This window comes from Sminthopsis crassicaudata, chromosome 3 (genome assembly GCF_048593235.1).
Source record: "Sminthopsis crassicaudata isolate SCR6 chromosome 3, ASM4859323v1, whole genome shotgun sequence".
NCBI lineage: Eukaryota > Metazoa > Chordata > Mammalia > Dasyuromorphia > Dasyuridae > Sminthopsis > Sminthopsis crassicaudata.
Window position 1 is genome coordinate 416,815,720 of NC_133619.1, and position 26,950 is coordinate 416,842,669.

Sequence of the window (26,950 nt, forward strand, 5' to 3'; positions counted from 1 at the left end):
ACAGGGCTATCCATATCCTCTTCCAGTTGACTCCCAACCTAGCAGCATGCATTTGCAAAGCCTCATCATCTCTGTACTATCATCAACCTGTACCAACTTTCCCTGACTTCATTTTTAAAAAATTTTTTATTAATTTTTATAATTATAACATTTTCTTTGACAGTACATATGCATAAGTAATTTTTTTTTTTTTTTACAACATTATCCCTTGTACTCCCTTTTGTTCCGAGTTTTTCCCCTCCTTCCCTCCACCCCCTCCCCTAGATGGCAGGCATTCCCATACTTATTAAATATCTTATAGTATATCCTAGGTACAATATATATATACAGAACCAAATTTTGTTGTTGTTGTTGTTGCAAAGGAAGAATTGTATTCAGAGACTTCATTTTTAAATGACAAAACCACTTTGCTAAAATTTGTGTATTTTCTATGATGAAAGAAATTTTTACATGACATTCCTTGCTGCTGTTCAGTTGTGTCCAACTCTTTTTCTTGATAAAGACACTGAAGTGGTTTGCCATTTCCTTCTCCACCTCATTTTAAGGATCAGGAAATTAAAGTAAACAGGATTAAGTGACCTAAGTGACATCTGAGGCTGAATCTGAACTCATGATCCATTGTGTCATTTGATTGCTGTAGCACAGCACTCCCTAGTTGTGCAAAGGGTTTTCACACACATGAATCTTATTTTATCCTAACAGCAAAAATTCTGTAAAATAGGTGGGAAAAGCAAAATTTCACTTGTTTTCTAAAATAGATGACAGAGATATTCAAAAAAGTAAATGAACAGATCCAAAATAACCAATGTAGTAAGGGGTGAAGCCAGGACTAGAATTCAGGCTTTCTAATTCTCATGAAATAAGATGATGTTTATTACACTATAATAAATGTTACGAATTTGATGGGTAGATATGTTATACTTTCCTCTGTAGAAAAGAATATTCCTACACACATTTTAGAAGGATTTTGTTGAAGTGGGAATTACCTGTAGCTACACATCATAAGCTATCAAAGCACTGTTTAAATCATAGGCATCGAGAAATCATTTGCCTTTGGTCAAGAGATAGATAGTAGGTATCAGACTAGGATCCAGGTCTTACTGACTCCACACTTTTTCTTTCATTCATTCCTTCATAAGATACTTTCTTCCATTTCTTGGTCACAATTCTTTGTCAGTAACTTGTTGCACCCTATTTAGGGCCATCATTATTGCATCACTTGTTGTTTGTTTGTTTGTTTGTTTTTCTTCAGCAAATATAATTCTCCATGATTCTCACCAGCATCTAGCAAAGCCTCCACTCTACCACACTGCCTCTCATGCAGATGTTCCTCTTCAGTAGTTTTTTTCCCCCTGCACAGTATGACTCTGCCTTGAGTGTCAGCATTTTCTCTCCTCTATCTTCTGGAATCTCAAGGCTTTAAAGTGGTTAAAAAAATAGCATCTCCTTAGTGTTTTTTTTTTCCCCCCCTGAGGTAACTGGGGTTAAGTGACTTGCCCAGGGTCACACAGCTAGGAAGTGTTAAGTGTCTGAGGCCACATTTAAACTCAGGTCCTTTTGATCTGGTCTGGTGCTCTGTCCACTGCACCGCCTAGCTGCCCCATCTCCTTAGCTTTAAAAAGTCTGAGGCCCAAGGCATGAAATAAGGGAGCTCTTAGTAGCTTAGCTTAAATTCAGAGAGGATGATTATCATGGTGAGGCTGACCACAGGCTGGTGAATTTTTCAGCCACAGGAACCCACCAAGAATGCTGTCTAAGGCAAATAATAGCTGAGTCTTGTGCCTGGAAGAGGATCAAAAATTCAGAACTGACTGGCGGTCATCTGGTCCAGCGCCCTCATTTTTCACTTTAGGAAACTTAGGCAGTAAGAGGTGAAATGATTGGGAAAGGCAGGATTTGAAGCCTGAGTTTCTGACTCTAAGTTCAAGGATGCCCAACCTGCTTCAGAAGGATCCACATAACCAGATCATATGTCTTTGAAGTAAAATGAATGTTAAATCAACCTCCCTTGGATAATGGTAATACTATCCCATTCTTATATGTTAATATGTATGATATTACCAGCTCCTTAGCTTTCTGACTCTTTAGCAACAGGGAAACCAGAAAATAATAGGATAAATTTTCTCTGACTGTCACTTTCTTAGGTTGATACCTGGAAGGGATCTGAGATATTACTTCCTCTAAAGCAATAATACTGATGAGGAAGCCAAGGCTCACAGAGTTTAAATGACTGGGTCTGAATCATGTTGGTAGTAATAACTGGTCTAGGATTTGAATACAGGACTTCTGATTTCAAATCCAGTGAATTTACAATCCCATGGTGCTTCAAACATCTATCTGTTTTATCCAGCCGACAAATTTAGGGAATTAAATACTAAAATTTCCCTTAGCTAGAGTTTAATTTAACATTGGCAGGTCACCAAGAAGGATTTTTCTAAAGGGTTCCCTTGGCAAGATAATGTACATTTGGGTGTTAATGAGGCAATTCTTTCAAAAAAAAAAATACACAGCCCAGCCAATTGTTTGTTAAAAATAACTCATCTGGTTCCAAATGTATCCATGGTCTGTTTGTTTCCTTTCAGTCTATTCATAGTAGCTCTTATTAGGTAAATTTTTAGCCTTGCAAAAAAACTACTTCATTTGGTTGTCTCTAAAATCCTATTCTTCAACACCAAACTTTTCTCCAGAAAGGCCATCTATCTCCTTATCTTCCATCCTGATGAAATCAAATGTTATATTCTACTCAAGGCTGGAGATGAATAAAAAATTAAGAAAGAATATTTATAAAAGATATTATCCTATCTTTCATAATATCCTTATCATTGCATAATTAAGCAAACAATATAAGTATGCAAATATAAGTGGTGTAGTAGACATCTGGACTTGGAGTTAGGAAATTCAAATCTTGCCTCAGATACTTATCAACTCTATGGTCCTAACCTCTCTTTGCTTCTATTTCCTTATCTGTAAAATTATGATTATAATAGCACCTAGCATATAGGGTTGTTGTAAGGATCAAATGAGATAATATTGTGTATAGTATTTCAAAAACTTAAAGAACTATAAACATGCTATTATTATTTTCATATATACTCTGTCTATATCTGTCCTTGGGATCACTTTGGGAAGTGATGATACCTAATTTAGGGGTTAAGTTATTTCTCATAATTAAATTTTTAGATAATTAGTTAAATAGTTAAGTGAAGAAACTATTAATTTAAGCCATTTGGTGAAGGAATCTCAATCCTTCCTGTTCAGGGTCACACAGCTAGGAAGTATTAAGTGTCTGAGGTCACATTTGCACTCAGGTCCTCCTGACTTCAGGGCTGGTACTCTTATTCACCATGCCACCTAGCTGCCCAAAGAAAGTCTTCCTAATAGAAGAATATATAGTAGATTCAGGTTTTCAAAGAGTAATGGTGCACAGTGGATAGAGAGCAGACCTTGGAATCAGGAAGCCCTGGATGCAAATCTTGACATTACAGTAACCCCAGGCAACTTTTTAAAACTATAAATTGGAAGTGCTGAAAACTGCTTTGGCAAAGCAGACTTCATCACTGGGAATTCTCGGTACTCTATACAAAGAATTCACAAGAATGTTCCCATAAAAGGAGGGGGCAATACTAGGAAGTTTTATAAAGCACTTTCTGCACAACAACCTTGTCAGATAGGAATGCAAGAGTTATCAACCTCACTTTTTCTTGGATGAAGAAATATGAATTTAGGTCTTTCCACCTCCAACTCTAGAACATCTTCCCTTGCATCAGAATTCTCTATATGAAATCTATATATGAAGTCACCAGACTTCATAAATAAGGGCAATTAAATTAAAAAAAATAAAAATGAGGTTAATAGCTAACACAGCAAGCCTGAAATGTTAAATTGTTTACATTTTGGTAAAAGAACAAAATACATAAGTTAATACAATAAGAGTAATGACTCATTTGTTCTGTTCTCTCCAATTCTGTTCTAGGATTACCATTATGTAGTGAGCATATTTAAGGTATTCTGAGAGATTCCAGGATGTATAAAGACACTGTTCACTGCCTACATGAAACTCCATTTCTAAACAAGATATAAATAGATAATTATTCTTATTTTGCTGAGTGCACTGATGTGTTTAATTTTAAAATGGCAAACTTTTTTTTTTAATGTTCTCATCCTTTTTTTTTTTTTTTTTTGGTGAGCTTCTCTACATGAGCATATCTAACAGGAAGAGGGAAGGAAGATGCCTTTGCACACAGCAAAGGGGAGGTTGGAACTGCTCCCTAGTTAACATAGGAAAGTATTTTCTTGTTCCTCCTGCAAAAGCATTTAAAAACCTGTATTTATTATATTGGTTTACTATGTACACATAACAACAAATGGCTGTCTTCAGAGTGTTTGATTTATAAACACATAGAAGAGATAATGTGGGTGGCTCAGAACACTGGAAACACCAGGACTTTGAGTTCTCAGCTGGCAGTAAACTTGTTCTAAAGCCTGGCTATGAAAATTAGCTGCAGGTCCTGAGGCAAGACTTAAGTTCTATAAGTTTCAGTTTCTTCATCTGAAAAATAGGAATAATTATAATCTAAACTTCACACAATTATCATCAAGAAGGCATTTTGTATGACTTTTTTTTTTTTTTTTTTTTTTTTGGTGAACCTCAGTACACTCTTTTTACAAAAGCATGCTAAAATGGTTATTCTTAATTGGGTTATTATGGGGCAATGGAGTAGCTAAGCAGTGTGGTGAATAGATTATTGAAGCTGACATCAAGAAAACCCGAGTTCAAATTCTGCCTTAAACATTTAATAGCTGTTTGATCTTGGATATGTCATTTAATTTCTGTATTCCTCTATTTCTTATCCAGAAAATGAGGATAATAATAGCATTTACTCTACAGGATTGTTGTGAAAATTGAATGAAATTACATATATATAACTTTACAAACCCTATATCTCTCAACTATATACTTATTCTAAATCTTAGCTAGAGTATTTCTTAACAAGGGACTATGGTTTTGCATCTAAGATTGTAGTAGACAGTAAAGGAGAACCTGGGACTATAGTCCTAAGTGTAAGAAATCTTACATGATTTGATGAAAAAAAAAACACTGAGCTAAAGGTTATTACACCAGATGTGCGAAATCTCTAGATATATTCAAATTACTTGGCTATCAGGCAATCTATGTAGGGTCTCATAGTTGGCAAAAGAGGAAGATAATGTAGCCCAAAGGAGGACTGAGATTGAAGTTCAGAGATCTGGGTTTGAAGTCTGGCTTTCCCTCAATGCATCCTATGTAACAATGGGATTTATATTCAATGAGTCTCAATTTCTTTACCTGAAAAGGCTAACATTTGTGTTACCTGATTTACAGGCTTGTGAGGAAAGCATTTTCAAAAACTTCAAGTTCTGTGTAAATGTGAATTTTTAATATAATTACCTTATGATAGGTTTTCCCCCCCCTCAATAGTATTTTATTTTTCCAATTATATGTAAAGATAGTTGTCAACTTTCTTTGGTAAGATTTGAGTTTCTAATTTTTTTCTTTCTTCCTCCCTTAACTCTCCTCTCCTCCCTGAGAGAGCAGAGAATAAAATATAGGTTATACATGTACAATAATTTTAAACATTTCCAAATTTTTCAAGTTATGAAAGAAAAATAAGAAGAAAAGGAAAAAAAACTATGAGAAAGAATAAGCAAAAAAAAAAAAAAGATGAAAATAGTATGCTCTGATTTGCATTCAGCCTCTATTCATTCTCTCTGGATGCAGATGGCATTTTCCATCCTAAATTTATTGGAATTGTCTTGCATCACTATATTGCTAAGAAGAGCCAAGTCTATCATAGTTGATCATCACATAATGTTGTTACTGTGTACAACATTCTCCTGGTTCTCACTTTATAGAGCATCAGTTCATGTGAGTCTGAAATAAAACTGTTCATTATTTCTTAAAGGGCAATAATATTCAATTACATTCATGTATCAAAACTTATTCAGCCATTCTCTAATTGATGAGCATTCATTCAATTTCTAATTCTTTCCCATATTGTGCTAGTTGTTTTTTTTTAACATGGAAAAATGATTCAATGGATTAATCCCCCATCAATAAAGTATTGGCTCTTATACACACATATTACATATACATATGTATTTTATTCATTCATTCATTTTCCCTAGCAATGGGGACAAATTTACATGGAGCTACTGTCTAGTCCTCCTTTTGATCAATGGTGTTCATTTGTGAAACAAGAATGAGCACCATTAAAAAATTAAGCTGACTGACTCAGAAAATGGTTCAGAATTTTCTTTAACTAGTAGACATTTAAAAAAAAATAGCTCCACATTAACAGCTAAACTTAATTTTCCTCTTCTGAACAGCTCTGCCAAATTATTAATTCCTAATAATCCATGTTACTCTCCTTTTCAAGAAGCTTCAGTGCTCAAATCTTGCCTTGAAAATAAAATATAAACTCCTCTCTTTTAAACACTTTCACAGGTTTGTTTTCCTTATTGATTATAAAATACTCCTCCTCACAAATACTACATTCCAGCCAAAATGGATTATTTGCCATTCTCCATAGATTATATGTCACTTCCCACATTTTAGAAGAGGCATCACTTGGATGTCTTCCCTTCTCACCTCTTGGAAAACCAGAGCTTCCTTCCCACTCAAGAGACCTTTCCTGAATCTCAACTCTTGGTGTCCCTCACCTAAAATTACTCTGTATTTATATAAATATATTTATGTGTGTGTGTGTGTGTGTGTGTGTGTGTGTGTGTGTGTGTGTGTTTCTCTCTTATATATACACATACACATATATACACACAATTGCCCAAAGCATTAGCATAATAATTGCACATGTATAAGCTATATCAAAGCCATATCTGACTGTCTTAAGGAAGAAGTGTGTGTGGGGGGGAATATTTAGAACTCAACATTTTTATAAATGAATGTTAAAAATCATTTTGACATATAATTGGGAGAAAAAATGTTACAAAAGTTTTAGTATACTTTTAAGCTATTAAAGGTTGAATGCTAATAAATCTTAAAACTGCTCTGAGACACCCAGTATATATTCAGGTTCCTTGAGGGGAAGTGGCTGTATTTATATCTCTAGCATGTAATACAGTACCTGGCATATAACAGACAATTAATATGTACTTAGGGATTGATCTGTTGATTACTTTCTTTTCATAATGGCCCTTTATTCTGACAATTCAACTGTTAATCATTAACACTAGAAATACTACATAGAAGATAATGATTTCTTATTCCATGAACTGAATTTTTTTTTTCTTTTTAAGTTCTTTATAAGGGAATAAAAACCAATTGCTCTTTGTACCTCCTTTGATGATAAATTTGTTCACACACTACAGTAAATTTTGAGTACTTTAAAGAGCTAAGATAGATTTTCCCTATCAAAATGGATCTTAACTTCATTTTCTTAAAAAAACCCTCAATTTATTTATTTACTTAAAATTTTTCTTTTTAAATTTAAATCTTCTCCATCTTCCACTCCCCTGCTCACTGAGAAGGCAAGCAATGAATCAATTATACACGTGAAACATATCTTCATATTAGTTCATATTATATTTCAAAAAAGACAGATCTTAACTTCTTTATGGTGTTGGACTATAAGGTACATGAACAAATGATTTGTATCTCATTTTTCTTTGTTAATCCCCAGTGAATAATTCAACTGATCATGAGCAAATGACAAAGTGAGAAGAGAATAGGAAAATAAAATTCTGTCAAATGTAAGCAAAAACCACAGATGAAATTTTTTTAAGTGAAATGTATCAAAGATAATAGTAATAACTATCAATTAATACTAAGATATCTTACTTTGTGTTACTAAGTAACTCTTCAATGGTGATAATGATAAAGATTCCTCTAAAGTCTTTCATAATTGGATTATTTGCTGAAGGATTATGAAGAGAATAGTAATAGGGATTACATCCCCTGAGTCACTCCTATACTTACTTCTTTATCCTCCATGAATCACAAACACAAAATGGGAACATGCCTGTTATATGAAAAAGTGGGACAGGGATTTTCTGGGGGGATTGTAAATTCAGAAAGAACTGGGGCCACGACTATGTGGATCACTTTACATGCACAACAGTGTTTTAGAGTCATGAAGATGTCCTTCCTTTTCAGCACTGAGTCAAACAAGGCCTTAGTCTATGCTTAGTTCCATCATCTGTCAGAAATATACTGATAAATGTCTAACAACTGGCTCCTCAAGGAAAAAAATGTGTTCGTGACACACTTTATATTGTTTTAGCTTTTAATTTTCAAAATATATGCAAAGATAGTTTTCAACATTCACCCTTGCAAAACCTTGTATTCCAATTTTTTTCTCCCTGTCTTCTCTTACTCCCTCCCTTAGACAGCAAGTAATCCAATACGTTAAACATGTGAACTTTTTCTATATATATATATATATTTCTACATTTATCATGCTGCACACAAAAAATCAGATCAAAAAGGAAAAAAATGAGAAAGAAAACAAAAGCAAACCACAACAAAAACTGAAAATATTATGTTGTGATTCATACTCAGTCCCCACAGTCCTCTCTCTGGGTGTAGATAGCTCTCTCCATCATAAAGTCTATTGGAATTGGCCTGAATCACCTCAATGTTGAAAAGAACCATTTCCATTAACCATTTCCATTAGAATTGATTATCATCATGACCCAATTTAATATTTAATCTATATTATTTTTCTCTATCACTCCACCAAATAATAAATCAAGCCTTTATTGATACAAGGCATTTGATGGTTTTACATTGAAATTTTAACAACTGTCTCAAATCTGACTCTTTAGCTTCCACTCTTCCTAGTCTTACCCTTTGGAGCAAACAGAACATATTCAATCTCCCTAAATATTAAATCCTCCCCAAATCACTATATCCCATTTTCCCCTCCCCAAGTTCTTTTTTTTTTTTTTTTGAAGTTCAACACCACAATTCTTTCAAATAATTTTTGCATGTTATAGTCTTTAATGTCCCATCATCATTCTTATCACTCTCCTTTGCACACTCCCCACTTTATTTCATCGTCCTCAAAATGTGCTGCCTAGGATTGAACATAATGCTTCAACTATGGCCTGCTGAGGTCGAGTTGCCCCATCATCTTTTTCGTTTTGGACACTATACCTCTCAGTGCACCCTAAGATTACATGAACTTGCCATCTTCCATTGTTGATTCATATTGAGCTTTAAACCCACAAAAAACACATAGCTTGGAAATAGTTCAAAGATGTGTATAACATCTTGTGTTTCTGAAGTTAACTTAAACCATATGAAGGATTTTCTATTTATTCCTATTAAAATTTTATCATGAAAATTTTGACTTCTTAGGATCTATCTGAATCCTAACTTTATCATGCATGTTCTTTCTGCCAGCTTTATATCATTTGCAAATCTGACAAGCATGCTATAATTTCAACTAAAAAACTGATAAAAATGTTAAAAAGCATAAAGTCAAGGATAGATGCTTGGGTACCAAATTAAAGATCTTACTTCAAATGGACATCAATATATTAGTGGCTTCTTTAAATTTTTGGTCATTCAACCAGTTCTAAACATGACCTATCTAGACAATCTGCTAAACTATACCTTGCTATCAATGATAACAAGAGAGAAATTTCTTTTAAAAGTTTTGCTGTAGACAGTTGTGGCAGCCCTTGGTCTACCACATGATTAGCTCTGTTAATAAAGGAAATGAGATTAGCAAAGCATGCATGACTTGCCCTAAACTTGTTGTTCTTAAACAGTCACACAAACTCATCTGATCATTGTGGGGAAAAAAGAACAAATGTGCTGGTCCAGATTATGGTTTGTCTGTGGCCATGGAGTTCAGTAAAGTTAATTGGATCATGGACCAAAGTCTTCATATTTCCTCTCTGGCAAATTGAGGGAACTAGATCAAAGAATCTCAAACATTTTTTCCTTAGGTTAGAAATTAAATGATTCTATAAAACAAAAAATAGGTAATTTACAAAATACTGGATAGAACACTAGGCTTAGAATAAAAGATTCATTTTCCTGAGTTCAAATCCGGCTTCAGACATTTACTAGCTGTGTGACCTTAGACAAGTCACTTAACCTTCCTTATTTCAGTTCCTTATCTATAAAATGAACTAAAAGTAAAAATATCAAGCCACAATATCTCTGCCAAGAAAGCCCCAAATGGGTCAGGAAGAGTCAGACACCACTGGAACAACTGAACTGAAAATCTTGAAAGAAAAGTACACACCAATGACATTTCTTTTTTCTATATCAGTCCATTAATAATACAGTCAACATAAAATATGAGAGAAAGAACCTTTGAGGCAGTGAGTTGTTTTTTTTTTTTAAATAACTGGCTTTAATACAAATGAATCCTGATTAACTCTCAGCATTTGCTTGCATCTTACTATTAAGCTAAGCATGCATTTTCATGGTTGTGACAACAAAGGCACTATTGGTGGTAAAGTACTAGTTATAGTCTGTTTTTGAGCAATTTAGAGACTGCTGACTAATTAGATTTGTTAAGGCAGAAAAGGAACACAATGAAGCTTTTAGAAATAATAACTTTTCTTTCTTATCCTCTACTATTTTTTTTGTATAGGAAATTATAAGATTTGTTGGTTTGTTGTTTTTAAAACAAGAGTTGTAATAGCTGGGTAAAGAAAATGGGTTGCAGATGATAACAATGTTAACAGCTGCTCACTTTGCACAGAAAAAAATATATTATTTCACTGGATCTGTATATTAGAAAAGAAGATATTTCTGTGATTGTTAAATAAGCATAAAGGTAGAAGTGAGGTCACGCTAATTCTTGACTGGCAATACCTATACTAGTATAATAAGGTTAAATTTTTAAAGAGGTTGTTTTTCTGATCATGGGATCTGAAGGTTCTAGGACTAATTTTAGGGGAATTGGACTCTAATTCTGTGCATTGTTTATGATAGTATTTAACTCCTCATGCAATCATTATGTTTCAAATTGCATTTTGAAATACTTCAAAAGTATGTGTATATGGGGGGGTGGAGTCAAGATGGAGAAGAGTAGACAAGACTTTGCCTGAGCTCTTCCTGGCTTCCCTTAAAATCAACACCAGATCAAGCCTTTGAGGGATTTTGGAGTGACAGAACCCACAAATATTTGGAATGTAACAAATTTCTAGCAGAAGATATCTTGGAAGGACTTCAGAAAAGGTCTATCTCAGTTGGGTGGAGAGGTCAGAGGAGAAGATGCAGCTCAGTGCAGGCACAGTGAAGGGAAGCCCAAGAAGAAGAGATCCCACGTGGGAAATCTAGTGGAAAACTCTTAGCCAAAATGCAGTGGAGTTGGCTACTCGTTTTGATTCAGGAGGCAATGGATCAGCAGACTAGCTGTGAGACTTTCAATGTAACTACAGATGGCAAATAGTGACCTCCTGAACACCAACATAACAGCTGGGACTTGGTAACTCCCACCCAGCCAGTTGAAAGCCTGCAGCACCCCAGAGCAGTGAGAAGCCCCTATTGCTCTGTAGAGGAAGCTCAGCACAATCTGCCCTGTGCCCTGGGACAGACCTCAACTTTTAAAAATGAGCAAAAAAGCAAAAAGAGCTCTCACTACATAGATAGATATTATGGTGACAAGGGAAAACAGACCTAAAATCCTGAGGTTTGATACAGAACAGATGAAGCTTTGAATGAGAATATGAATTAGTCTCCAATTCAAAGGGTTCTCTTAGAAGAATTAAAAAAGGATCTTAGAAGAATGTTAAAAGAAAAAATTTAGAAAAAAATGGGGAAAGGAAGTGAAAGTTTTTCAGGAGAGTTTGGAAAAGGAAATACAGAAATTGTCTGAAGAAAACAACTCTTTGAAAAACACAATTGGTGAAATGGAAAAAGAGAACAATTCCTTAAAAATATAATTCGTGAAATGGAAAAGGAGAACAATTCCTTAAAAATATAATTGGTGAAATGGAAAAAAGTACTTCAAGTGAAAATAGAAGTGATGCTTTGGGGACTTTTCCCCCTTCTTCCCCTATGCCCTCCCCTAGATGGCATGTAGTCCAATATATGTTAAACATGGTAGAGATATATGTCAAATACAACATATATATACATATTTATACAATTATCATGCTGCATAAGGAAAAAAGAGAAGCAAAATAAAATGCAAGCAAACAACAACAAGAATGAAAATGCTATGTTGTGAACCACACTCAGTTCCCACAGTCCTGAGTGTAGATGTCTCTTTTCATCACTGAACAATTGTAATTGGTTTGAATCATCACATTGTTGAAGAGAGCCACATCCATCAGAATTGATCATTGTATAATCTTTGTTGTCATGTACAATGATCTCCTGGTTCTGCTCATTGGGATCCATGTCTTTTGCAGTAGCTTAGAGCACAAAGAGATTAAGCAACTTGTCTGTCATTACACAGCCCATATATATGTAAAGCAAAACTATCCAAAAAAACTGATATTTTAAGGCAATATTTATACTTTCCTTTACCCATTTGCATTGTGAACTCCTTGAAAGCAGAGAATGCGTTTCAATTTCTTGGTGTCCTCAGCTCTTAGCACAGCATCTGACATATATCAGGAATTTAATAAAATATTACTTCTCTGATCATAGTGATGGACAATTGATAGAATTATTTCAGTGGTCTTTTTCCTAGATATTGATTATTGTAGTTAAACAGATCCTATGACTAAAATTAGAACACAGGGATGATCAATAGAGGAGACAAATGTATTGGTGATGTTGCCTAAATGTTTGTTTCCAGATCACCAAGAGGAAAGCAACTCTCTGGCCATGACACATTTGGTGACATAACATGACAATCCTGCTTTATGTATGAGAGAACAGTTAAAAAGATACGGGAAAAGTTCATGTCACTGATCCTGAAAGAAAACATAAATGACACTGCTTTACATAATCAACTACTAAGAAATATGTCAAAGAAAATGAACTTTCTCTAAAGAATTTTTGAACTTCTGAGGATTGCAATATCAGTTCTTCCCTTAAATGAAGTTGCTGCAAAGAGACTGCTCTTATACCCTTGAGGAAGAGTACACTGTTTTCCAGAATAAGACCTACTACAAAAGCATGAAGTTCTGACTCTCCATGGCTTTTTGAGGATTAGATAATAAGCTTTTAAACTCAATTCTAATTTCATTTGATACCCCATAAGCAATTAAAAAGCCCTGAAAGAATAAGATTATTTAAATTGCACTTGGAGGAGAATTTTTTTTTAATTTTGAGGCAGCGAGTTGGTATACTGAATGACAACATTGGACTTGTCAGGAAGATACTAATTCAAATCAAACTTTGGTCTGTATAACCCTAAGCAAATTACTTAATTTCTTTTCCCCTCACTTTCCTCATCTGTAACATGAAAATAATTATAATAGTATCTATCTTACAATATTATAAGGATAAATGAGGTAATATTTGCAAAGAATGCTTGAAATTCATTAAGTCTAAAGTCTGTATAAGTCTTTACACACACACACACACACAATATAAGTCTTTGAAAGTCTTAGAAGTCTATAAGAATGCTAGTTATTATATGATTACATTATTATGGAAATCTCAATCCCTTGGACATCATCTGGACCTTTGACTATGCCAGGCTTGATTCTCTGAGTCAGTACCCAATTCTTTTGCCCATATGGTACCAGTACCATTTTTGCATTTATCATGACAGGCTATAATGATGCTGAACATAGCCATTTGAAGAAAACCAAGGGGAAAATGCCACTCATTTTAATTAAGGATTCACAAATCCAGGCAGTCAAACCTACTTTAGACTTTGGCATCAGATTACAGAAAACTTTTATCAGAATTTATAGTCAAAGGACTTAACAACCAGAAGCAACCTTAAGGATCATTTCATCTAACACCCTCATTTCAGAGATGTATAAAATTTGGTCTCCTAGTTTTTGTTCAAAGTCACAAAGGTAATTAATGGCAGAGTTGAGACTAGAGACAAGCTCAGTGATTCAGAGCATGGAGTTCTGGAACTAGAGTTGGAAAGACCCCAGTTGAAACCCAATCTTAGACACTTCCTAGCTGTGTGACTTTGGGCAAGTCATTTAACTCATCTGTCTTAGTTTCCTCAACTGTAAAATGATATCATAAAAATATTTCACAGAGTTGTTCTGAGGATCAAGTGAGATAATACTTGCAAAAAAACCAAATTAGTAGAATGTCTAGAATACAATATTATTGTTATCATTATTACTATTGGAATCCAAGTCCCCCAACTTCCAGACATCTGCTTTTTGAACTACTCCATGTGACCTCTTTGTGCTGTCGTTACCTAAATGTTTAAAAAGAGTTAAGTTCCCAATTCAGAATTTCAGATATTGGTACATGGGTAGAGATGGAGATATTGAGAGGAGAGGAAGATATGAGCATTTATATAGCACCTACTATATGCCAAGGCACTCTGCTGACTACTTTATAAATATTATCTCATTTGATCCTCATAACAATTTGGAGAGGAGATGCTGTTATTATCCCTATTTTATAGATGACGAATTTGAGCCAGACAGAAATCAAGGGACTTTGCTAGTGTCACAAAACTAATAAGTATCTGAGGCTGCATCTGAACTCAGGTCTTCCTAACTATAAGCCCAGTGCTCCATTCACACTACTACCCTGTTAGCTGCCTGAGGGATAAGTAGATCTTAATCTGAGGCTCTAACTAAATAAGTAGCTTCCCACAATACAATAAAAGGCTATTTTCAGAAGAGTCCAACCTGAATCATATAGACTTAATTCCTTATACTTTCATGTGAAATAATGATCAGGTTAATTACATACTTGAGGTAACTTTACAAACTTAATTCATTATCTCCAATCTTATTTCCAAGAAATATTGGCCTGAGAATACAATATATCCCTAAACCTATTCATCAATTTGCATTTCCTGGATGAAATGTGGGCATTTTCATTGACTACTCAAAATTCATCGTGGTGGATGGAAGACAAGATCCAAGGGCAAAATTTAGAAACCAACTACTCCAAAAACCTTAATAACTGTTACAGTTATCTAGATAACTAACTGTTGGACTTTTGTTAACACTTGAAAAACAGAGAGATGGCTCTGTCTCATTTTCCCTTCCTAAATTGCTAAATAAAGCCCAGAACTTTTAAGAGATTTGTTGTCAGGAGTATAATTGTTCATCACTACTCCATATGTTAATTCAAAATTATTTTCTGAATACTCATTTATGACTGTATTTTCTCTATATCTGTAACAGTCTTCACAGCAGAACTGATGTGGAAAAAAACTGAAGATTTTTTATAGGACACATACAAAACCCTTATAAATAATTCTCATATACACAGGTCACATATTTCCCCCTCTTTATTGATCTGACAAAGAATGTATAATATAAATAGAAATTCACAGGAAAATGAATTTTTCCCATTACAGATGGAATGATGAATATGTGACAATCTTCTAATAATAAATTTAAATCATGCAAAAGCACCCTTGCTTTTTTACTTTAAAAATCAATCTGCCTGAAAATTTAGCAAACACTACATGACTCACAAGATTCTCACCAAGAGATGAGAAATGTTGATCTCATTATACCCAAAGATGATAGCTAAGATAACATAGTAACATAAGCAACTAACCATTTAATGATAACAGGCCATCACGAGCCCATTCTGATGCTTCAATGCAAAGATCCAACTTCTTTGAGATACCAATCTATACTTAACTACAAAATATAAGTATTCCTCTTGTTCAATCCCTTCATGATTCAGGGTCCAGCAAAATCTTTTCCATGAACACTATTCTGATTTCCTGAACCAGGAATAATTTTTTTACCCTTAGATCTCACACAACATTTTATGTGCATATATTAAATGCTCCTTATATAATTTTTGTGCATGTCACATGATCCTTTTATATTAAACAATCATCTAAACTTTGCAAGAATGTTGTATAGATAGAGAATGCTTAATAAGTTCTTTAGTGGATTAAATCCTAGACAATTAAGTTCAAATGTGCTAGGTGGCCCATTGGAAAGAATGTTGGGCCTGAGACATCTTCTTGAGTTCAAATCTGGTCTCAGACACTTCCTAGTTGTATGATCCCAGGCAACTCACTTTACTCTTTTTGCCTCAGCCTCTTCATTTGTAAAATCTTCTGCATATGGAAATGGCAAACTATTGTGATATCTTTAGCAAGAAAATCCCAAATGTGTTACCAAGAGTCAAACACAACTGAAAACAACTAAACAACAACAAAGTTATGGTAGTCAGGTAGCAAGATATAAGATAAACTCAAAAAAATATTTGCATTTTTATTTTTAAAATTAACAAAAATGAATAAAGAGATCTGCCTTTTACAAGAAACCTAAAATGCATCCAAGAACCTAAAGGGTTAAACTTAAGGACTGGAGCAAGGAAGAATGGTCTAGACAAATAAAGGCTTGGGTCCAGGATTGCAAAGGCTGATAATATACCTGGTGGTAGCTTAAGGGAAGCTATGGGAATTATGTTTCCATTCCCCTCCAAGTCTAGCTTTATAGAGTATGTGGCAACATGGTAAAGATTGATTTACTCAATATTTATGTGAGAACAGGTGTGGACTACACAAGGGAAGCAAACAAGGAAAAGATAACAAAGAAGAATTTTAGCTACTGTAAAGAATGAAAGGGAAGCTAGAAGTAAAGTAATGGGAATGTGAAAGCCCAACCACAAATTTTGCTAAAGGAACCACAATGATAATAACTGATGTTGTAAAAATAATATTTTATTTCCCCCCAATTATATGTAAAAATAAATTTTAACGATCAGGTTTTTTGGGTTGGTTTGAGTTCCAAATTCCATCCCTCTTTTCCCTTCTCTTCCTAATATTTGTATAGCACTTTAAAGTTAGTAAAGTGCTTTATACATATCATTACATTTGATTTCCATAAACCTGTGAAGTAAGTGATATCATGATTATTATGAATTCCAGTTTACAGAAGAAGAACCTGAAGCAATACAGTTAAGTGACTTAAGTAGAGTCACATAGTTTGTGTCTAAGGCAGAGTTTCAACTCAGGTCTTCCTGATTCAAAGTTCAGGGTGCTGTTTACATACTTATCTGTCTCCTGCCTTTTCTATATTAGGGTAGTTGATCTATAGACATTAGGCTTTGGAAAGTAGAATAGGGGAATACAGACAGGGGGTGATTAGGGAAAATCTTACCTATATCATAAGACATGAATGTATAAAGGGTACTATATGACCTTTGAGAAGTTATATTATAAGTATATGATATTCCCAATTTCTGTGACAAAGATGAGGCATGTCAGGCAAAATGGCTTTTTGATAGATTTTTTAAAGTCTCAGTCTCTCAATCGTTTTACACAGAACATGGTAGACAGAAGCCATGACTGAATATGAATTCTAGGAGGAGTGTGTTAGAGCATCTTCACTTGATTCAATCCTAGATTTTCAGATTAATCATTTCTATCTCACAAATCAGAAAATGTTACAAATGAAAGCTTGATTTATTCTCTTGTTAAAAATTTAGTGTAGCAATATGAAGCTTAAATTAAAATAGATCTCTATAGCTGCATGTCATTTACAAAACCACAAATTATCTATGTGTTGCTTTGTATTTTTATTTATTTGGTTAAACATTTCCCAGGTACTTTTTTTTTTCTTTTTTGCTGAGGAAAATTAAATGACTTGCCCAGAGTCACACAGCTAGGAAGTGTTAAGTGTCTGAGGCCAGATTTGAACTTAGGTCCTTCTGACTTCAGGACTGGTGCTCTATCCACTGTGCCACCTAGTTATGTCCCTCCTAGTTATTTTTTAATCTGTCTCCCTGATTATGATTCCTCCAGATGTAGATCAGAAAGTGACTTAAGAAAAAGAAAATATTAATAATATATCATTAAATATAAAGTGTCTCTTGTGCACTTAAAAAAATAATACAACAGGACTGCAAAAAATATCACATATTTAGGCATTAGCCTCTCAAGATACACATTAGACCTCTTTAAAGAATTTTAAATTATTCTAACAATAAAGGAATAATTTGAAGAATTAGAGGGACATCTCTAGTGAATGCTTAGGTCAAGCTAATATCTGGGATAATAAAAATGTTAGCACTTCCAAAGTTAATACAATAAAAACCAAAATCTAGTGGGCTGTTTTTTTATAATTACTAACAGGATACTTCAAAAAATTAAGAAATGAAATAATTGATGTTAAAAAGAAAGGATATTCAGATCAAAAGGAATTAATTAGAAAAAAGAGACAACATGGATAGAGCATAGGCCCTGGAACCAGGAAGCTCTGAATTCAAAAGTAGAAAATATCAAAACCAACTTCTTTCTTTAAAATAAACCTGTGACTTCATCAATGTTGAGATCTCAAAGGAACTTTTTCTGCCAGTACAAATCAGATGTACTGATTTCTCTGAAACTTATAATCTTAGAGAAATTGCCGAGGCCCTAAGAAGTCAAGATACGGTCATTGTGTACTTCACCACGCATATACCAGGTACTGGCTAACTACCAAAGATCAAAAGAAAGGAAAAAAAACAGTTCCTGCTCTCAGGGGCTTCACAGTCTACTGGGCAGATAACATATTTACAAACAAGATACAGACAGGATGAACTGGAGTTAATTAACAGAGAACAGACACCAGTAGTAAAAGGGATCAGAAAGGCATCTTGTAGGAGGGAGGATTTTGTCTAAGATCTGAAGTAAGTCAGCAAAGTCAAGAAGCTGGGATAGGGAGGAAGATAATGCCAAGTTAAGAACCTAGTCCAGGCTCCCCGAGCCAATTTGTATTTGAGACAGAACTTGAACTATGATTTTTCTGATTCTGAGGCCAGTTCCCTATTCAAAATAGGGAAAACAAATCAAGGGAACAGCATAGAGAATCCAGAAGTACCACCAAAGTATACAAGGCATTGCTTGATAAACCAAAGGTTGTAAAACTTACATAAAGGAAACGGTCAATAAAAATTAAGAAAACTCACTAGCAATATGCTAAAAATGAATTTAGATGTGTATTGCATGCCATATACTGGAAAATACTAATTAGTTTAAAATAGATTTCAATTGTTCAATAGGCTTATTTTCTACTGTCCATAAATAAAAATTTATTAGAAAAAAACTGATGTATTTGGTTATATAACAAATAAAAAGATTTTACTCAGCAAAAAAAGCAAAGAAAAAGAAATAAATAAATTGGGGGGGAAAAGATAAAAATCTGACAGAATACTTAAGGAACTGATATAAAATTACTAGAATGATATCTATTCCCTTATAATCAAATTGTCATACAATATTAAAAGACATTGCTAGTATTCACTTCAAAATAATTCAGACTCTAATGATCAAAAATTGCTCTTCAAAGCATCTCCAAATGCCACCTTATATCCACAAAATTAAAAGAAAAAAGGTATAAAACTGCAAAATTTGATGCTGATTAGAGGTATGGAGGGAAAGGCAATCTATTTCATTGTTAGAAGACAAATAAATAAAATTTCTTGGGAGAAAAATCTAGCAAAACAATTATGACTTCTAACAGCTAAGGATCCACAACTGGAGCTATATGCAAAGAATATTATTAAAAATGAATGATCTATGTATATATAATATGTGTAACTACCTCATTTATAGTATCAAAAACTGGAAACAGTCAGCATATCTAATAATTGAGAATGACTAAATTATAGCGTTAATATAATGAAATATCATTGTGCCATAAAAAATACAGATGTGCACACACACACAAATGGAAAAATTTATACAATATGATACAAAGTAAAGAAAGCAGAGTTTTCTAAAATAACATATACATTGATGATACTATGTACCAAAAGTAACAGTGCCAAAATCTTTTAAGTGTACACAAGAGAAAAAAAGATAGGAAGGGGTCATGAAGCAAATTGTCATTACTGTCATTTTTTTAAAGCTTATTTTGCCTTTTATCAAAATTTAAATAAGCTTTAATCTTAAAATTATTAGGAATGTATTGTCTCCTGTATTTATTTTTCTTGAGATTCATAAAATATAGTAGAATTTCAGTCTAATAAAATACCAATAAAAAATTAAAATATAATTTTGTTCTATTAGTAATATAAACAAAAAAAAAAAATAAGCCCGTAATAGTTTTTACAATTAAATTTCCACCCTACCTCCTCTCATTCCACAAAAGATTTCAAGAACCACTTTTTTTGCTTGCATATGAGAATTATTTAAATTTTTCTTTCATGCCCTCCTGGTTTCCTCACACAAGACACTCATATTCTCATTTCATTCATTTTTACGGGTGTCCCTCACACTTGTAATGTCCTTCTTCATTTTCAGCTCCTGCCTTCCTTATCTTACTTCAAGTCTCAGCTAAAAAGTTCATCTTTTCCAAGAAGTGTTTCTGATCTTCCATAATGCTGGTGCCTTCAATTTGAGATTATCTCCGAATTCTCTCTGTCTCTCTTCTCTTATCTCTCTCTCTCTCTCTGTCTCATACATACAAGTGTGTGTGTGTGTATATGTGTGTGTGTGTGTGTACTGCATATAAATGTTTGCAAATGGTCTTCCATATTAGACTGATTCCTCTTTGAAATCAGGGACTAGTTTTTGCTTTTTTTCATTTCTCCTACACTTATTAAGTAGCTACTTAATAAACGCTTCCTGATGTGACTTTCAATGTTCACGGAAAGTGCTGTTTATCCCCTAAATTATGTCACTGGACTAAATATCATCTAGGAATTTCACTCAATCTACCCCTGAGCACCTACTAAAAGGAATGCTGTCTGGATCCTCCCAAAACACATCAGAACCAAAGAATCCATTCTTCTAATCATTCATGAAATTCTGAGCAGGTAAAGAAGGTCTGAAGAAGAGAAGCAGAAAGTATAAGATAGCTTCAATCATAAGTCACAGCAAAAGGATTATATGTTCTTTTTGCTGAGTCTTTGCTGTTGTTTAGTTGTTTTCAGTCATGTCTAACTCTTCATGAGCCCTTTTGAGGATTTTTTTTTCCTTAGCAAAGATATTAGAGTGATTAGCCATTTCCTTCTCCAGCTCATTTTATAGATGAGAACACTGGGAGAAACAGAGTTAAGTGACTTCTCCAAAGTCACACAGCAAGTGAGTATTTGAGACCAGATTCCTGACTCCAGGTCCAGCTCTCTATTCACTAATAACCTTAGCTGTCCATGGAGACTACCCAGAGTCTTAGAATCCTTCAAGTACAACTCCTTCATTTTACAAATGAAGAAATCAACCTTCAGACAAGTTAAATGACTTTTCTGATTTCTTATCAGAGTCAGATTTAAATTCAGATCCCCCTAATTCCAATTCTGATACTCTATTATCAATAGTGTTAAACTTAAATAGAGAGCCAGAAATGCACACATAAGTATCCCTGTTGGAAAAAAATGTAATGTAATCTATATTTTATTGTACTTGTATTTATCTTGTTAAGTATTTCCCAAGTACATTGTAATCTGGTTTTGACAGTATTCATGTTTATACCTCTATTCTAAATTACTTTAGCCACACTATATCTCAATGAATCAGTCAGTCTAATTTTGTCTCAAAAAAAGTAAACCAAAGCAATGAAAAAACAAGTAAGTTGGTTTGAGCCAATTTTTAGTAAAAATGAAGGAGCCAAATATTGGAGGAGCAAAGGGTATGGATACCACATCAAGGGCTGAAGAGGTAAAGAAGAATTCAATAGCAGTTTCTCCTCTAAAATCACTGGATTCACATTTTTAAAATGGACAATATTCTCCCTTTTAAGAGAAAGGAGAAGAAAACTAAAACTATCATTTCTATTTTTAAATTTCCTTTTTCCAAGTTAAGTCAATAAGAAGTTATTAAATGTCCATAATGTGTCAGGCCTTGTGCTAAGGGCAGGGGGAAAAAAAAGGCAAAAAGGGTCTGTCATAGTCTTAAAAACCTGATATTTAAAGTGATACATGCAAACAAACAACATACACATTTATTCACATACTATATGTATAAGAAGACTATATCTGTTACATTAACTTTTTTGGCCTATTATATTTCCTTAATTCAGAAGCTGACATTCCTTTCTCTCAGTACAGTAAAACTCAGTACAGTTTTAAAGCATGTGTACAGGCTCAATCCTTCAAGAAACACAAGAAGACAAAGTAATTTATAAAAGGTAGTAAACTTGACTGCTCCATGTAAACATCAGAGGCTCAAGGAGACAAAGTACTTTGGGAGTCTAGTAAATACTGTATCATTTAAGAATCTTGAAAGAGAGAGATAGTGAGTGGGCAGGAGTTAAGGGTGAAAGGGAATACCATTTTCTCTTATCTTCTTGTCAGCTAAAGATATATTTCTTAATCCCCAATTCACAGGCTCTTTTTTTTTTTTTTTTTAGCAAAAAAAAAAAAAGGATTCTGTAAGATTCTTCTTAATGTAAGTACTGTGAAAGAGGATTGTGATAGTACAGAATCCTTGTTGAATGTAACTGCCATTATAAACTACTTCTAGGTTTTGCAGTAGGCATAAAGGAAATATGAGAAACTTGACTCACTATGACCTGACTCATATAATTCCAAGTTAGGAGTAGCTGCCATAACTGCATTTATAACATAATGAAAATATTAACCAAAACATTTTCCATAAGACAAATCAATAGCAAGGAATTTGCAAACCTTTTGGGGAATATTTTCTCTAGAGTCTAGATAAGAGGCTCTTAACATTTTTTTTTTTTTTTTTTTAGTATTGCAGTCTCTTAATCAGTCTATTGAAATCTGTGGAGCCTTTCTCAGAATAATGTTTTTAAAAGCATAAAATAAAACACATAGGATTTCAAAACTATCCTAACTAATCAAAGGTTAGTGAAAATAAAAATGTGACTTTTTTTTTTTTCTCATCCAATTCATGGACTTCTCCTGAAATCTAATAATGGTAATAGATGTCCATGCTTCTCAGGTAAATAATCCTAATCTAAAAGAACAATTGGGCTTTTTCTTTACATAACAAAAACAACAACCAATAATAAAGGTGAGCAAAAGGCACTCTAATTTTTCTCCATAACAAAATACAATGATCATGAATTTATATTATACCTAGTGTGACATAAAATAAGAACTTAATTCAACCAAATGATAGCAAAGAAAAATATTTTTCTTACCTGATGTGACCAATAAGTTCAATAAGTTTGTGACTAAAGAAGTAAGCGGTCAATTCAGAAACATGACTCAGGACAGAGCAGACACCAAACAGGGTTGTTGTGCCATTGAGGTCTTCCAGATGCCAGTAAAGAAAAGTGAACACAAATCCGTAGCCAAAACCCATAAACCATGCCACAAATAACACAGAGCCATACTGTACACTGCAAAGCAGCTTAATCAGGTCCCAAAAACTGAATGCTTGTGACTGACTCGAGCTGGTTGGTGTGTCTTCAGAAGATTCAGTGGAATTGTTTCTCTCCACCTGAGGAATTTCCACCTCTTTCCCTTTGTTGTTATTGCTTTTGAAATGGCTGTAGCGGAAACGGAACTGAGTAGCCACTATTAAAGCCATGGTCATCAGGACCCCAAAAACAATGAAGACTATCTGGTAGTTCCTGTATTCAGGGGGTTTACACCCTTGACCATCAATGAGAACATCTATGTGAGTGTAATCGATCCCTATACCCACAGAGAGCATGGCCAATCCCCAGCCCAGAGAACCCCACATGCGTTGTAATCCATATCGATCCCTGTGTTTTCCCAGGTACTGTAGTGTGACTGTGTCCACAATGGTGACAGAGGATGCACTGAAAAACTCTCCTATGATGACAACCAACAGGATCACCAGAAATATCGCTTCCACTTCTTGCTGATCATAAACGAGAATTCGCTGATCTGAGGGCAATACTTTGGTGGTCAGAGAAGGGGTGGCCGTCACTTTGGTGATGTTCCCAGCTACAACTGGAGCCATGGTAGTAGTGTTTATGCTCTGGATTAAGAGCATAGAATTGTTAGTACTTGAAGATGTTGGAGGCTGAACAGTAAATACGATTGCTATGTCATCAGGTGGGGAAGGAGATACAAGTCCAGGGTTGGTTAACTCCTCTTCTAACGTCAAATTGTCAAGTAAATTCCTTTTCTCCCGAGTTTTTGGTGGTGTGGCTTGGACTATGGTAAGGGGAGGGATGATGGAAGAGTTTGGTGGAATAGTAGTTAAAAGATGGCTCCCATTGGTCGGATGCACTGTGGGTGAGATCTTTGGTACACATCTCAAGGTAGCTGGTTTGACAAACCCTATGCCAAGATTGAATAAAACCCAACATAAAAGTGAAAAGAGGAGGACAATTTTACCCTTCCTAAAGCGATCAGCAACTACACCCCAAAAGGGGGCACTGCAGAATTCGATGAAATATCTAATGCCCACTAATAGTCCACTCTGACTGGGTGACATGCCCAGCTGTTTATAATACACAGGCAAAAGTGGATAAAGAGAGCCATATGCAGAGTAAAAGAAAAAATAAAAGACCTTTGAAATAAGAAGATCATTGTTTACTTTAACACAGTGTTTCTCAATCCAGTCTATTTCTTCTTCTGGGATAGTGGAAGTCTCTGTTGAGGAGGGGGTTTCATTTGCGGGTTGCTGGTCTGGTTCCCTGGAGATACCATTAAAAGGATCAGCAAGCACATACTTTCTCTTTTGCTCCTCTTCATCATCAGTCAAAATGGCAACTTTATCATCAGTCGCCATGGTTTATTATGAACATCAGAAAGTTGATAATTTTCAAAATTATTCTAGTTGATCTGTAAAGGAAAAAAATATATATATACATTTAGACAATTTTGTTATTAAAACTGATCCTCCTTTATCAGGCTTACAGCCAATTAATGTCATATCCAATAAAGAGTTATTTTATGAACTAATTTGAATCATGTGCCTATAATGCACACACTGAAGAAATTTAAAAGTCTCCTCAAAAATGTCCTAATCCAGTATTATTTGGATAAATGATATTTTCCTATATAAAGTTTATAACTAATTAATCTCCAATCTTTTCACAAATTCCTAGAGAAAATATAGAATTTCAAGGATTTATTTATAATAAAACATGTTAGAGAATATAATTTTTCAAAAAAATCTGATTTCTGGTTTCCTCTGGTTATTGTTGCCGTTCCTCCTTCATTCTCAAAATGGACTAATGACATCATGAGGCTGATGTCTTGAGTTGCACTAATATATTTTATAAAATTCTATAGGTGGGATATTATGAAGGATTAGGAGACCTATTCACTCAGTTACCAATAGAGAATAAACATCATATGGACTTCCAACAAATAAACAAAGCAAAAACTACAACTTAATGAGCAAGAGAAAGCTGCTTAAGCGATATAATACTCATAACAATGAAGAATTTGTAAGGAAGAGTTGGCTGCACTGTTTGTACACAATAACAACAGCTGTTATCATTTATATAGTTCTTTAAAGTCTCTGCAAAGCACTTTATGTCTATTATCTTATTTGATCTTCATAAAAACCTGATGAAGTAAATGTAATTGATATCCTCAATTTATAGATCATGAAAATGAGGCTGAGAAGTTGTGATTGATCTAGGGTCACAGAGCTAGTAAGTTTATAAAGCAGGATCACACTTAGGTCTTCCTGATGCTGTTTAGTACTCTATCCACTTCACTATCTAGCTGCCTACAGATACAGCCCCTTTCTGGAGACAAAACATCATATAATACTTGCTCTCAGGGATATTAAATCAGTATATCTTGCACTTATAATTATTTTTTAAAATACCATATATTATAGACTATGGGAAATAATCTTTTAGAATCAAGATATTTCATTTTGTTACTGGATTAGAAATATTAAAAAGGTCTTTTGAGAAGCTGAAACAATGGTGCCAGTTACCACTCAAGCTACCAGCCTTCCTTACTCTTCTCACATGCATGACAGGATAGTCTAACCGGTTTACTATGTTCACAGACTGATTTACAGCAATGAAAGGCTAAGACTTAGAATCTTGGACCTAAAAGCAGGAAGACAAGTTCAAATTTGGCCCCAAACATATACTAGCTTTTAAGCTAGCTAAGTCACTTAACTTCCTTCAGGATCAGTTCCCTTTGTTCCCTCATCAATAAAATGGGAATATAGTGCCCATTCCCCAGAACTGTTGGGGAGGATCAAATGAGAAAACATGTAAAATACTTTGCAAAGCTTAAAACACCATACAAATGCTGGCTATTGTTATTAAGTTTAAATTTAAAAAAATTATGACAAGGTAGGAAGTTAGAATACTTAGAACAGAATAGAAAACTAGTAACTATTAAACTTTTACACTCCCCAAACAGCTATTAGGAGTAGTTATTAATATTTGTCAGAGACACACAATATTAAGTCTATGATATTTCATATTCTACCTTTACCCCATCCCCAAATTCAGGCAATATCACAGGAGCTGCTTTGTTTAAATTTTTAAAAATGTTTTTCTAAAAATCTGCTAGAATCTTGCACACTACTCATTTAGAAGGGAGAAGCAGACAATTTTATAAGTTCTAGAGGATGGGTCTATTTTTTTTATTTCTAGTATGGAAGAATAGGCACTGTACATACCCATGCTGGCTAATAGAAGTCCTATATATTTATATTGGTTTTCCATTAATTATAAATTATTATCACAAAATAGCTTAAAAAAAGAAAAAAATTAGTATATTTTATATAAAGGATGTTAACAACTGTATTAACATTTCACTTTTACCCAAGAACAGGCAAGAGAGGTAACCTGGAAATATCAGAATCTTACTGTTAAATCTTCTTTATACTGTTTTAAAATATTTAATATTTATTTATTTACATTAGTATAATATATTATGTGTAATTATTAATATTATTATATTTATATCTTACATATATGTGTATATTTATACTAAAAGATATATATCTTTATACTAAATACTGTTAGATTCTGTGTTATGAAAACTAATCCTGCATGATTT

At 33.9% G+C, this 26,950-nt stretch overlaps 1 protein-coding gene across 3 annotated transcripts in view; it reads right to left on the minus strand.

Moving 5' to 3' along the window:
- MFSD6 (major facilitator superfamily domain containing 6) overlaps positions 1–26,950 on the minus strand; it is an 87,611-nt gene that overhangs the window by 38,533 nt on the left and 22,128 nt on the right. For all 3 annotated transcript variants that reach the window (XM_074302843.1, XM_074302844.1, XM_074302845.1), the window contains one exon: positions 23,131–24,751. In XM_074302843.1, the coding sequence (XP_074158944.1) occupies positions 23,131–24,698 (1,568 nt within the window). In that variant the 5' untranslated portion in view covers positions 24,699–24,751. The remainder of the gene's footprint in view (positions 1–23,130; positions 24,752–26,950) is intronic.